Below are 13,894 nucleotides of genomic sequence, written 5' to 3'. Positions count from 1 at the left end.
TCAAGAGAAAAGAGGGAAAGCATGTCAGGTGGCTGAGTTGCATAGAGTTAATGCTCTGTGCCATAATGCATCACAGTCTCCCCTCTACCTATAACTGGATGGTGGGCTTGTCGCCCCTTAATTTTCCTCCCCCCCATTTTTTTCAAACACTTCTTAAATAAGTGAATGTTATTTTAGGACTTAGCACTGATGTGGGCCAGATAACCTTTTTGGTACCCCCTAACTTTTAGGCTAGCTGCAGGCCACTTAATCCTTTACTAATTTTTCAACTTGCTGGATATTTTCTGGTTTCTAATCATCGTTTAGACTTAAGCTAAGGCTGCCTACCTCCTCTTGTTTGGAAGTAAGCCCTGTTGAATTAAATGGTACCTATTTCCAAGACAGGATTGCACTTCTACATGATCAATACTGCATCTGATAAATACATATTTGTAATGAATATGTTTCTTCTTCTAATTTCAAGCCAGCCCTTTTGTTGCAGGGATATCATGCTTGCCAAGCATAGAGCTGGGGAAATATTATACACTGGAGGCTGCATCCTCTCCCTTGCTGCAAAAGTAACATCTAGTCAGAATGTTTTTGAAGTGGCAATGAGCAATAAATCTCTTCTGTCAAAACTCTATCCCCAGCAGTAAAGCCCATGTCACTAAAATACGTTCTTTCAATTTTATATAGGTGGCCCGGGGTGGGGGGGCTGGTGGCTGCATGATCCTTTTGCTACAAGATTCCTATACAAAAACAACTCACTAAGTATTTTTTTTAAGTGGGGGAAAAAGACAATACATCAATATGGTTCCTCTCTACAACAACTAGACCTCCCTCAGTGAGGTATTAATAATGATATCAACTTGGCCAGCTCCAAAAAAAAGCTCCCTACGAGATGAAATCAGCCATGTTGGGCAAGGATCCAAAGAACAGGTGGTAGGCATCACACGTATGTTCTGGGAAGCTGTTCCAAGCATAAGGCTTTGGTGAGGGTGAACCTGCACTGGGTCTGGGGGTAGACAAGAAGCCCTGATGTAAACAGAGCAAGGGAAGAGATTAATAATGTTGGCGGCAGAGTGATGGATATTTTGGTCCAGGTGTTATAAACATGTTGGTTCCGCTATGCCTAGTCTGGCTTTTAAATTGCTTAATAGTTTTAACTATCATTTGATGGTTGTTTCATTTGTTTTTGTTAGTTGCAAACTACCTAGGTCTATTGGGTGATATAAAATGCAATGAATGAATGAGAGAGAGAGAGAGAGAGAGAGAGAGTGTATTCCGCCTGGCCAAGGCCGTAGCTAGGGGAGAGGGGGACCATGTTCGCTCCTTTCCCTGGCGGACTCTCAGAGTGAGGGAGATAATGTAGAAAATAGGGAGGTGTGGAGCTGGGGGTGGGGCTCTGGAGCATGGGGCTCGGGGTTCTTTGAGCCCATCCACTCAATTATAGCTACATCCCTGAGCCTGGAACTAGCAGAACTAGAAGGTGTCCTTGGTAGAAATCACAATAAAGATGATGCAAAGACTCAGATGAAACAGGAACAGATCTTTATTTCATTAGCTCTTCCTGGGCACATAAATTGTGTTTCAGAACAGAAGAAAACACACACACACACACACACAGATTTTCACACACACACACACACACACACACACACACACACACACACACACACACACACAGAGAGATTTTCCTGTGTTTGGAAAAGAGAATTTCATCTTTTCCTTCAATATTGCAGTACCGAATTCCGTGGATTTAAGTTAAAATCTCACATACTCCATTCCACTGCAGCAGCAATGTATAGCTATCTCGCTCAACAGGATAACTATAGACATGTGCCACACTTTAAAAACATTTGAACTATAGAAGTCCTTGAGTCCCATTGACATTTATTGGAGTATTTTAGGACTACTCAAAGAGAATTGGCTTGTGACATTGTGAAGGAGGTTAGAAAACAACAGGAGGACCCTGGCTCAGATGAAGGAAATACTTGATTTAGAAGATAAATGCTCTTTAAAGAAACTCAGACAAATTGCGAATACATTCTCAAAAAATGGAAATGTTTTTATATTTGCAGCACAGACATACACCAGTCATCACTGATAAACGCAGTAAATGAAGTTTTGGAATTCTAGATCTTTCCTTTAAAAATAAATAAATCCTGTTGGTAAATTATACAGTCATCCAGAATGACATATGCTTTAGACCAGGGATTCCCAACAAGTGGTACTACTGATGTTGTTGAACTACAACACCCTTCCCCCCCACCCTTACATGACAACCTGCCTGTGCCAATTTCATTTTCTATTTCTTCATTAATTCTATTCTATAATAGATTTTTTCCGAGCTGAATCTGAACTGATAACAAGAAAGTTAAGTCACTTCTTGTTAGCAATAAAGAAGAATCCCCACCTTTCCACCCCCATCCCCCTGCTCCACTTTTCAGTCCTTAGAGAAGAATTAAATATTGCTATCTGGGTGGTTTTAATAGAACTGTGGAAAGATCTTAGTATAAAGTGAGAGTCTATGTGATTTAGGCAACATGCACCCATTGCAACGAATGACACTGTAGATGGGTGGATATTTTAAGAATAATTCTTGGTGATAAATAAAAATAAGAATGGAGTGGAGGTTTAGAAGGGATTCATACTTTTGTATTCCACTTTTCTCACCCTGCATTCCTTTTGATAGCAATAAGTACAGACAACCCAACCCAAAGGGCAGAGACTTTTGAATTTTTTCATGGTGTTTTGGTTCTGGTGTATTACTGTAACAGGCAATGAAAATACAAATATCAAACATGACTTTTTTTGTTGTATGTTGCCTCACACTTCCTTTACTTTCTAAAAAGTTCTAAAAAAGTAAAAACTTTTTTATTTCTAAGAAGTTGTAAGTATAATATTAACTTTAATCAGTCTTAAAGATTAGCACAGAATCTGCCTACTAATCTGCCTACTTCCTTTCACTATAATCTTAATTGATAATTCCCATCTTCACAAATTACCCCACTTCAGCCTCAACTGCTCATGCATCCACCATCTTGAATCAGGTTGGATGACATCATTACAAACTACACCCTTGAGCCATCCCTATATGTCCCTCCAGCTGTAACAATTTGAACCAAATTGTAGCAATTTGGTTCAAATTGTTTAGGCGGTTCACAAGTTAGTACTCTTGTGCCTCAAACATCCACACATCTGCTATCTTGAATTGGGGTGGATGACATCATTACAATCTGTAATTACACATTACAATCTGTAAGTGTGTCACTCACTACAAATGTACCAAAATTGGTTCAAATCAGTTAGACAGTCCACAAGTTAGCCCACGTGCCTCAGTTCATGTGTCTACCATCTTGGATTGGGGTAAATGACATCATCACAGATTATGCCATTGAGGCATTCCTGTGTGTCCTTACAGGTGTAGCAGATTTGATTCAAATTGGTTACGCTGTGCACAAGTGATCCCACTTGAACATCAAATGTTTATGCATCTGCCATCTTGAATTGGGGTGGATGATATCATCACAAACTATGCCACCGAAGTGTCCCTATGTGTCCCTACAGCTGTACCAAATTTGATTCATATTGGTCCAGGCATTGCGAAGTTGATGGGGAGGGGACACAGACACAGAGACATGGACACACACAGAATGCCAGGTGATATCATAAGCTTATGAGAAAGCTTAAGTTAAAGTAAAGTTTAAGTTTAAGTAAAGTAATTTCCTTACTTTCCTTGATAGGGTTGTGCAAATTGATTCAGATACAAATCGATTTGTACCTGAATCTAGCTGGAGACAAAACAAATCACCCCTGAGGTCCATTGGCTAGATTTGGGTACAAATTGAATTGTGCCTGATTCGATTCAAATCAATTCGAGTTTTAGATCTCTCCTATTAATTCCTCCAGATTGCCAGCTTTCATTTTTTTAAAAAACACCAAGCTCTAGCACTTATAGAAGTGGAGTTATGGAGCAAAATGTGTGGTCACTGTTTTTCAAATGTTTGGATTCTTTGGTGTATAATAACTTTCACTCAATGAATCCTTATGAGGATTCATTACACACCTTCATGTCTTCTACTTATTTTGACTGTCTTTTTGACAGCGCCAACTGTCAACTGCCATGTGCCAACTACACCCCACTCCCACCTGCAAGGCAGTAGGAGGTCCAAATGCTAAGGCGGTCGGAAAAGAACTGAGGGACTTCACGCCAAGGACATGCCTTAAATAGCACGCTCTGTGGGGGGTCATGGCCTGGGAGCTTCGACTAGCTCAGGCATGGCTACTGCGTGGCTAAGTTTAAGTTAAGTGCCTAATGGATAGAGGCTACCACCCAAATTGCAGAGGAATTGGGCAAAGGGCTGATTTTTGGTGAATTGTTGAAGTTTCAGTGTCTTTGGAGCATATTTGGGGCATAAAGTGGGATCTGGGGCAGAAGAGTGGGGTGAGGTGGTAATGCCTAATGGGTGGAGGTTACCACCCAAATTGCAGGGGGATTAGGCAAAGGGCTGATTTTTGGTGAATTGTTGAAGTTTATGCATCCTTAAGGTTTTCCCCCATAAAGTATAATGGAGGTGTATCGCTTCAAGTCGGGGGGGAGGAGGAGTGGCCTAGAGTGGTGTGGGGTAGGTGGTAGTGCCCAAGGGGGGCAAGGAAGCTACCAGAATTTTTTCAAAGGATTTGGGCAGCGGGCTGATTTTTGGTGATTTGTTGAAGTTTACTTATATTTAAGGTTTTTCTCCATAGGGAATCATGTAAGTTTCAGCAGCCCCATAACTGCAATTGGTGGGGAGGGGGGTGCTGGGGTGGCCCAGAGTGAGTGGCGGTGTAGTGAACAGAGGTTTACAGCCACCCCCATAGGTTTCCAATCCATGGGGTACAGGGTTCTGTTGTTTCTGAGGTGTTCTGAGTGTGGACTCTATGATAGCAAATCAGAGTGGATTCATGGTTTGTATTGAAAATCTCATTTGCTACCAGAGAATCTATGCTCAGAAGTTCAACAATTCACCAAAAATCAGCCCTTTGCCCAATCCCACTGCAATTTGAGTGGTAGCCTCCACTCATTAGGCACTACCACCCCACCCCACTCTTCTGCCCCAGATCCCACTTTATACCCCAAATCTGCCCCAAAGACATTAAAACTACAAAAATTCACCAAAAATCAGCCCTTTGTCCAATTCCTCTGAAATTTGGTTGCTGTCCTCCACCCATTAGGCACTACCACTGCACCCCACTCTTTTGGCCCTGGGACCCATTTTTGATCTGAATTGATTCGGATTTGGATTCGGATCCAAATCGAATCTTGGATGATTCGAATGGGTCGGATTTGGACCCAAAAACAAATTAGGGGTGTTTTGATTTGGATCCAAATTGACACACCAAAAATCCGAATTGCACACCCCTATTCCTATAGTTGTCTAAAAAGACAACTATATTGAAGTTATTGGCAGTATGCAGATTTTTTCTGAAGTTCTTGTGAAGTATGCAGATTAATTTTGATAGCCAGTTAATCAGTTAAAGGGCCTAATTAATCTTGCCTAATTCTTTAATTGGTTGACAGTCCTAATTAGACCCATGACATGAGGAAACTGATTTGTACGAAACATGCGAATAGACTTGAGCTTTATAGACAAGACATCAATTTAATAGGGAATCTTATTGAAATTAATAGTGAGAAACGTTTCTCTCAATAAAATTTATTTTCACGTTGAGAAGGTCAGGTTTTTATATGTCCCTTGTTACATATATCCTGTGCTTATGTTGTGAGGAAGTGAAATGCCATGAAAAATAGCTTTGCTTCAGTTGGTATCATTTTTATGGGGAAAGCCTAATAAGAGAACACTTTATGGTTTCTCCATAAAAGTGAGCGTTGAACCTGTCACAAAGAGGAGAAACTGCACACGACTGAAGTGGAGGATACTTAATGTAGCGTTCTAAGGCAAAATCCAATGAGGACATTCTATTGGATCCTTATAAAGGTTTTCTAGCGGCTACTTTTATCTGCTGGCTATGTTACTTTTATTTTGTGATCTTACTGCTGTTTGTATTTGGGTGCAAAAGGTATCACAAGGGCTATTCTTCATTGTATCAGAGCATCTGCTTTGCCTGCAGAAGAGCCCAGGTTCAGACCCTGGCATCTCCAGGGAGAGCTGGGGAAATCCCATCTCAAACCTTGTTGAGATTCTGCCAGTAGTCTGCAGTAGTAGATAATACTGCAACAAATGGACCAGTGGTCTGACTCACTATACGGCAGCTTCCTGTTTTGGGATGGGGTCATAGCTCAGTGCTAGAGCATCTGGTCTGCATGCAGAAGCTCCCAGTTTCAATCCCTGGCAACTCCAGATAGGGCTGGCAAAGACCCCTGCCTGAAACCCTGAAGAACAGATGCCAGTACAGGTAGAAAATATTTTATTTCTTTTATTTTTAATTTGTATCTTGCTCTTCCTCCAAGGAGCCCTTGGCGGTGTACATTAGGCATGTGCCCGAAACGTTTCGGAGGCCATTGTAAAGGCCTCCGAAATGTTTCGGGCTAGGGGCCGCTTCGGTGTTTCGGCGCCAGCGGGAGTAGAGCTTTAAGGGTGGGGGAGGGTGTACTCACCCCTCCCGCCGCATTTCCCCCGCCGGCGCGCTGTCAGTCTTAAGCCCCTTGGGGCGGCAGCATTCCTCCCTGCCGCCCCGTTTCTGCCCTCGGCCAGAAGTGGCCGGAAGTTGCGAGTGCGCATGCGCACGCCGTGCATGTGCGCCCCTTTGCCGTGTGTGTGCGTGCGCACAGCGTGCGCACGCGCACTCGCGGCTTCCGGCCGAGGGCAGAAACGGGGCGGCAGGGAGGAACGCTGCCACCCCAAGGGGCTTAAAACCAACAGCGCGGGGGAAATGCGGCAGGAGGGGTGAGTACACCCTCCCCTCCCCTGCCCTTAAAGCTCTACCCCCGCCGGCGCCGAAGATCATCGTGCACATCCCTAGTGTACATGGCTTGTTTATCCCCACAATAACCCTGTGAGGTAGGCTGAGATAGAAGCGACTGGCCCAGAGCTGCCCTTTGAGTTACATGGCTGAATGGGGATTTGAACTTGCATCTCCCCAGCCTTTGTTCATCACTCTAAGCACTACACCACACATGGAATGACTCTGTATAATGCAGCTTTCTATATTCTTTTGTCTCTATATTTGAAGTACGAAAGCAAAACCAGGCAAAACACTGGCAACCATGTTAGGGATTTCTGGCCACTGGCAACAGTGTGCATAGCCCCACCTTCAACAGTGTGCATAGCCCCATATGTTTTCAACCTCTCTACCAGGAGTGTAGCTAGGGGAGAGAGGGCCCATGTTTCCCTTCTCCCTGTTGGCCCTTAAGAGTGAGGGAGATAATGAAGAAAATAGGGAGGGGTGGAGATGGGGGGCCTTTGGGAGCTGGGGGGCCTGGGTTCTTTGAACCCATCTGCTCAATTATAGCTACACCCCTGCTCTCAACTTTTTATTGTTATCTTTGTTTTACACTTTTTTGCTTGCTTTATATTTTTCCTGTTTAGCTGCCTTGGCAACTCTAAGCTGAAAGGGGACATACAACATATATTTTTAGTTAAACAAAGGGCAGAAAAGCACATTGAGATTATTTGATGAATTCTGCTCTAGTTTGCAGATGATTCAATATTTACCAGTGGCCTCTGCTTCAAGAATGAAACTAAATGACATACTTCAGGAAGGAAGATAATCTTCAAGAATGAACATTCTTTTATTTATTTTATTTACATAAAATCTGCTTCAAGAATGAACTTAAATGCCAGGGGTACACTCAAAGCACCTTCATTGTTCAGCCATCACAGGTCTATTATTATTAGCCCCAGGCTTGTTACAAATGTAGATTTAGATAGTGAGTTCTTTCAGGTTTTATTTGGGAAGTTTATTCGAATGTGCATTGTGTTTGTCTTCTTTTTATGGTTGAAAAGCATATACAGTCTTTCTAAAGGTCTTTCCATTTTTTAAAAAAATCAAGCAGCATGGTTCAATTGAATAGTTTTTCTTCTGCAAAGGATTTTCTGTAGTACGCTTAGATGGAAAAGTATTTGCAAAGGCTGTCTTGCAAATCCACTTCACATTGCATATACTGTGGTATTAGAGAGATGTGGAGAGAGATAGGTGAGTGTAGCACCCTCCTGGTTATGTGAGTGTACTGTGTCATGTTATAAAACAATGCTTTTTGCCATATGAGAGAGACCAAGGCATCGGTTTCCACTCCTCCATCAAGCCCACTCTGGGTGTGGGCTTCCTCTTGTAGTGTTGATGTTCCTGGCCACAACAAGGGCTTCTCCATGATGAGTTGGAACCCCTCAAGCTCTTTAGTGTTCTTTTCAGAACAAGTTAAGAATTTTTGCTATTCTGTCAAGCTTTCAAGAAGTTGGAAGTTTTATGGTTTTCTGCATCTGGTTTAGCTCACATTTTTCTCTATGCTGCTTAAATGTGGTTGTGCCATTATTGTACTATGTTAGTCTTGATTTTATTTGTGGTATTGTCAGCTGCTTTGATATTATTGTTGCAAGATATCTGTGGGGCCTATGAACAGCAATGCTCTAACACAGCTCCTACTGGCTATTTCTCTCTGTACTCTTGTTGTCACTGCTTTGCTCACCTGCAGCATACCACACCATAGCAAACGTGAAAAAAATTAAGATGGTTTCGGTTAAGCTCTAATTCTTGTATATACGACAAATGGGATGCATGGAATGTTGCAAATTAAGACAATTAGCTGATGTAGAATGTAGGATCAACCTGTATCTGAACAACATGTAGGAGAACCATTCATAACTGAAAAATCAGTAGTTTGAATAAGCAGGATTATTAGTTAAAGTGTTGCTGTGTGTGGAGGCTTAGGACACTGGCCGGGCTGACACAAGCAACTTCAGTGATAAGAGAACCATCAGAGCTCACATACTAAAGTATGGCTCACAATCTCCATGTGATATCTGAAAGTGAAAAATAGGGATTTGAAAAGCCCCATTCAGACATAATGCTAATCATGGTTTAGCGCAGGGCCTCCCATCCTTGGGTCCCCAGGTGTTGGTGGATGACAGCTCTCATCATCCATTGTGGCAGGGGATGATGGAAGTTGCCATCCAACAACATCTGGGGACCTATGGATGGGAAGCTCTGATTTAGTGCCAAGAGAATGTGCCTCTGGCAGCCATGGGCTCTCATCTTTCCTCCTCTTTTACATGCAAAAAGAAATTTAAAGCTTCTGTTTCCATGTTAAAACAAACCATAATTCCTTGCATTTGTGTATAAGAAAACCTGGCTAGCAAACCATGTTTTAACCACCTCTACTTGTTTTTAACCACCTTTATGGGCCACCTCCAGCCTCAGAGGCATGATACCTCTCAATACCAGTTGCAGGGGAACAACAGCAGGAGAGAGGGCACACACATACCTCTTGCCCATGGGCTCCCCAGAGGCATCTGGTGGGCCACTGTGTGAAACAGGATGCCAAACTAGATAGGCCATGGGCCTGATCCAGCAGGGCTGTTCTTATGTTCTTAACTATGTAGAACAATCCAGAGTTCTGTGTTCATATGTATAGTGAAGCTGTGGTTTATTATAAAGTAGAGATGTGAACGAAACATGATTGGGACACCAAATGGCAGCACATCCCTTTAACACAGAAAGATTACACATTCCCTTTAACAGGGGGGAGAGCAGGTCCATATCTGCTCCTCCTCCACTCACTGCCACTTCCTTGATCGCAATCCCCCCCAGCTATCATAGCGTGCCAATGGCGCTCTCCCCCAGCTGCCCCTGTGCAATGCCGGCACACACATGGTCTCTGTGCATGTCCTGGGGGAGAGCACCGCCAGCATGCGATGATAGCAGGGTGCTGGTGCTGCAATTAAGGAAGTGGTGGCGAGCAGCGGAGGAGCAGGTATGGACCTGCTCTCCTCTGTGTTAAAGGGGATGTGTAATTCCCTCCTCCGTGTTAAAAGGATCTGCTGCTATTCGGCATCCAAATAGTGTTTCATGCACATCCCTATTATAAACTACTAGTGTTTCAGGCCCGTTGTGATAACGGGCGCTAGTAGGGGAGAGTTCCCCCCCCGCCCCACTTCCTCTGGCCTCCCCCCCCCACGCCCTCCCAGCTGGCCGAGACTTCCTTACCCAAAGCAGCCCGCGACAGTCGGGCGATCAAAAATCCATTTTTTGCGAAGAAGAGAGGAGCTCCGGAACAGAGCTCCTCTCTGTGCTAAGCCAATGCCCAAACTGCTGCTATGGACGCAAAGGACGCAATAGGTGTCCTTTGCGCCCAAAGCACCACTTCGGGGAGAGACTTAGCACAGAGAGGAGCTCTGTTCGGGAGCTCCTCTCTTCTTCGCAAAAACAGCTTTTAGTTCGCCCGACTGTCGCGGGCTGCTTCGGGTAAGGAGGTCTCGGCCAGCTGGGAGGGCGGTTGGCGGCCATGGCGGCGGCCGTGGAGGCATTCTTCTGGGCCGTTTTGGCCCTTAATCATTTGCGGGGGGGGAGCGGGGAAGGAGTTTGTGGGCAGCTGGGAGGGCGGGAGAGTGGGCGGTGGCGGTGGTGGTGGCCGGGCAGACTCTGGGGGCGGCGCTGCCGGTCCGGTCCGCCCCCGCCTCACATTCCCGGCTGGTCTCCCCGGACGGGCAAGGGCCCCAAGGACTCGCAGCCGCCTGGCTGCGGCGGCAGTGCCAGGCCTCGGCGGCGGCTCTGCCGCCACCTCGGCCGGCTTACCCCGTCACCTCCTCCCCCCGCCTGGCTTCGGCGGCGCGGCTCCACCGCCGCCTTGGCCACGCTGCGTCCTTTGGCCGAGGCGGCGGCTTCGCCGCCGCCTTGGCCAGTCTCCTCCTTCCCCGCATTCCCGGCTTCTTCGGGGCGGCCGCTTCTGGCCGCCCAAGATGGCCACCGGGTGCCGGCCCTCATGTCTCCCTTGCCCTGTTCTGCGCCTGCGCTTCGCGCAGGCGCAGAACAGGGCAGGGAGGCACGAACACACGCTTGGTGCCCGTCCACGGACGGACACCAAGCGTTTTATTAGAGAGGATGGAAGCCTGAGATCCCAAAACCTTCCTCCTCTTCCCATGGGTGAACCCATAGCTCTCAGAGGCTCATTCTCCTATCACTAAACCATGGCTCCGCATTATGTCTGAACCAGATTAATAACTGGTGTTATTGATAACAATAACAATTCAAGCTGAAGAGGAAGTGGAACAGATGAGTGGAAGAAAGAGAGCACTGGGTAGGGAGACTGAAGTAATCCAAGAAAGGAGAATGGAGACAGGTAGCTGGGGAAGAAGTGTCAAGAGAGCAGGTGACTCAAAGAGGTTTCGAGATTTTTGTTTGTTTGTTATGCTGAGGGGAGAAAGTTTAGGAAGGCTTAATATATGTTGAAAGGGGACATAGAGGCTGTTCTCACAATCGCTGGAAAGCGGGCTAAGGGAGTCCAGCCCGCTTTCCAGTGGCCATGCGCTGCAGTGGGAGCTGCGCGACTCCTGGCAGCAAACCTCACTAAATATCCCCCTCATTAAATCAGGTTAGTGGAGCCAGTGCTCCTCTAGCCCCATTTTCCTGACCATGAGTTGCCACGGCGACTCACGAGGGAGGCCAACAAGCCTCCCAGCATGAAGGTCTCCCCAGAATGCCCCACACACTCATGTGGGGCATCCTGGGACTTCCAGGGGCCAGGAGGCCCCTAATCCCCGCTCCATTGGCTCCATGATGGAGGGCAGAATGCTCATGTGTGGGGAGCCCGCTCTCCCCACACAAGCTTCGCAGGCTCTCCACATTGCTCATTGGAGAGCCTCATAGTTTCCTAAACACTGGGCTACTCAGATTTCTACCCAGGGAATTTGCAACAACCACCACCACCCCAAAAGATCAGTTTGCATGTACCCAGTTTTTTAACCCTTTCCATTTCAGAAGCTCTTTCCTAAACCACAAGTGTTTTAAAAAAAAAAAAAAAATCTGTCAATTTTAATAAATAATGTAGTGATTCACTGGCAAAAGCTGCAGAAGCAAAAATGGAAGAACTGAAAAAGCTGACTTGGAAAGAAAAAAAGATGGAGGCTGTTAAGCAGTTCAGGGCAAGGGGATCCATGTAAGATATTCCTGTATATAATATCTTCTAGCTCTTATTACTCTCTTTAGTATTGGTTCCAAGCCTACACAGCTGCCATTGGTCCTAATATTAATTTAGTTTTGTTGCTCAATAAAATAAATGGCAAGAGGATGACTGGAAATATTATTTAATGCTGTGTAAGACTCTACTCACACAGGGCAAAAATGTGCCTCATTTTTGAAATGTCAAAACCATACTGATTTTTCTCTTTCCATGCAGTAGAGGTATCGACAACAGACATGGCCTACGACAACAGACTCTAGTCCGAGAGAAGGGCAGGAGGCTTGCCAATCGCGGCCCAGCATATATGTTTAATGACCACGCAACCAGCCTTTCTATTGAAGAGGAGCGTTTCTTGGAAGCCGCCGAATACGGCAATATTCCTGTCATCCGTAAAATGCTGGAAGAATGTACCTCGCTTAATGTGAACTGTGTGGATTACATGGGGCAAAATGCGCTGCAGCTGGCTGTAGCCAATGAGCACCTGGAAATCACAGAGCTTTTACTTAAGAAGGAGAACCTGTCACGTGTTGGGGATGCCCTGCTCTTGGCCATTAGCAAGGGTTACGTCCGGATAGTGGAAGCCATCTTGAGCCATCCTGCATTTGCTGAAGGCAAGAGACTTGCCACAAGTCCCAGCCAATCAGAGCTGCAGCACGATGACTTTTATGCTTACGATGAGGATGGAACCCGCTTCTCTCACGACGTCACCCCAATCATCCTGGCCGCTCACTGCCATGAGTACGAAATCGTGCACACCCTGCTGAGGAAAGGAGCTCGTATTGAAAGGCCTCATGACTACTTCTGCAAATGCAGCGAGTGCAATAAGAAGCAAAAGAATGACTCCTTCAGCCATTCCAGATCCAGGATAAATGCCTACAAAGGCCTGGCCAGCCCTGCTTACCTGTCCTTGTCCAGTGAGGACCCAGTAATGACTGCCTTAGAACTCAGCAATGAGCTCGCTGTACTTGCTAACATTGAAAAAGAATTCAAGGTAGGATTTTAATCTGGAGTGGTGAAGAGTTCCTGTAAGGTTTGGAGAGCCCAGTTGGATCATTCTGAGGGTCCATCTTCTTCAGCATTGTAACTTCAGTAGTGGTCAGCCCAATGGCTTACACACAGCCCAGCGCTGGCCATGGAATAGCAGGGCACGTGTGCTGGTTCTGTGAGTCTGCCATGCCCATTGATGCTACTAGCAAACACAGAGAGCTTTTGTGGTTTCTAAGGATTGTATCTGCACTGTAGGATGCTTCTCTCGTTGGGAATGATCCTACAATGATTAGGATCCTACAATGATTAGGAACCAAAAAGATCTTCTTGTTTGCTAGACAGGCTTTTCAGACTCACAGAACCAGGAAGCATGCCCTACTTTTCCGTAAATGGTGTTCTGTGCTGCATGTAAGCCAATATCTCTAGAAGCTCACAAACAGGATATGAAGGCAACAGCCCTCCCTTATTGTTTGTCCTCAGCATCTGATATTCTGTATTCTGCCTCTAAACATGGTGGTTCCATTTACTATAAAACTGCTTACTTGTCAGTATTGGGCCTTAGGCATTCATGGATGAGGAGCAACATACACTCGAGGCTGTTATCCTGACCACATCCCAGCCTGACCTAGAAATCTGTATAGTTGAACATGCTGGTTCTCCTTAATTATTTAATGTCCTGACTTTTCTTAGGGATGGGAGGGAAGAGTAACAAAACAGATAAAGAAGAGGAATGGAAAAAGTAAGGGTAAGACTGAGTGGATGTGTGCAGATGCAGTAATTCATTCTTGGGTTTTGTTCAGAATGCTTATG

The 13,894-nt window shown here is 45.4% G+C and overlaps 1 protein-coding gene across 4 annotated transcripts in view; it reads left to right on the top strand.

Moving 5' to 3' along the window:
* Positions 1–13,894, top strand: part of TRPC6 (transient receptor potential cation channel subfamily C member 6) — a 144,584-nt gene that overhangs the window by 86,108 nt on the left and 44,582 nt on the right. For 2 of the 4 annotated variants that reach the window (XM_053313180.1, XM_053313182.1), the window contains exon 2: positions 12,314–13,088. In XM_053313180.1, the coding sequence (XP_053169155.1) occupies positions 12,314–13,088 (775 nt within the window). Of the gene's footprint in view, positions 1–11,210; positions 11,288–12,013; positions 12,074–12,313; positions 13,089–13,894 lie in introns of those variants that run through there. The other 2 variants (XM_053313183.1, XM_053313181.1) reach the window with 2 other exon arrangements.

The sequence above is a fragment of the Hemicordylus capensis genome, chromosome 3 (genome assembly GCF_027244095.1).
Source record: "Hemicordylus capensis ecotype Gifberg chromosome 3, rHemCap1.1.pri, whole genome shotgun sequence".
Lineage (NCBI taxonomy): Eukaryota > Metazoa > Chordata > Lepidosauria > Squamata > Cordylidae > Hemicordylus > Hemicordylus capensis.
Note: the sequence above shows the minus strand (reverse complement) of the source record. Positions and strands in the feature narration are given on the sequence as shown.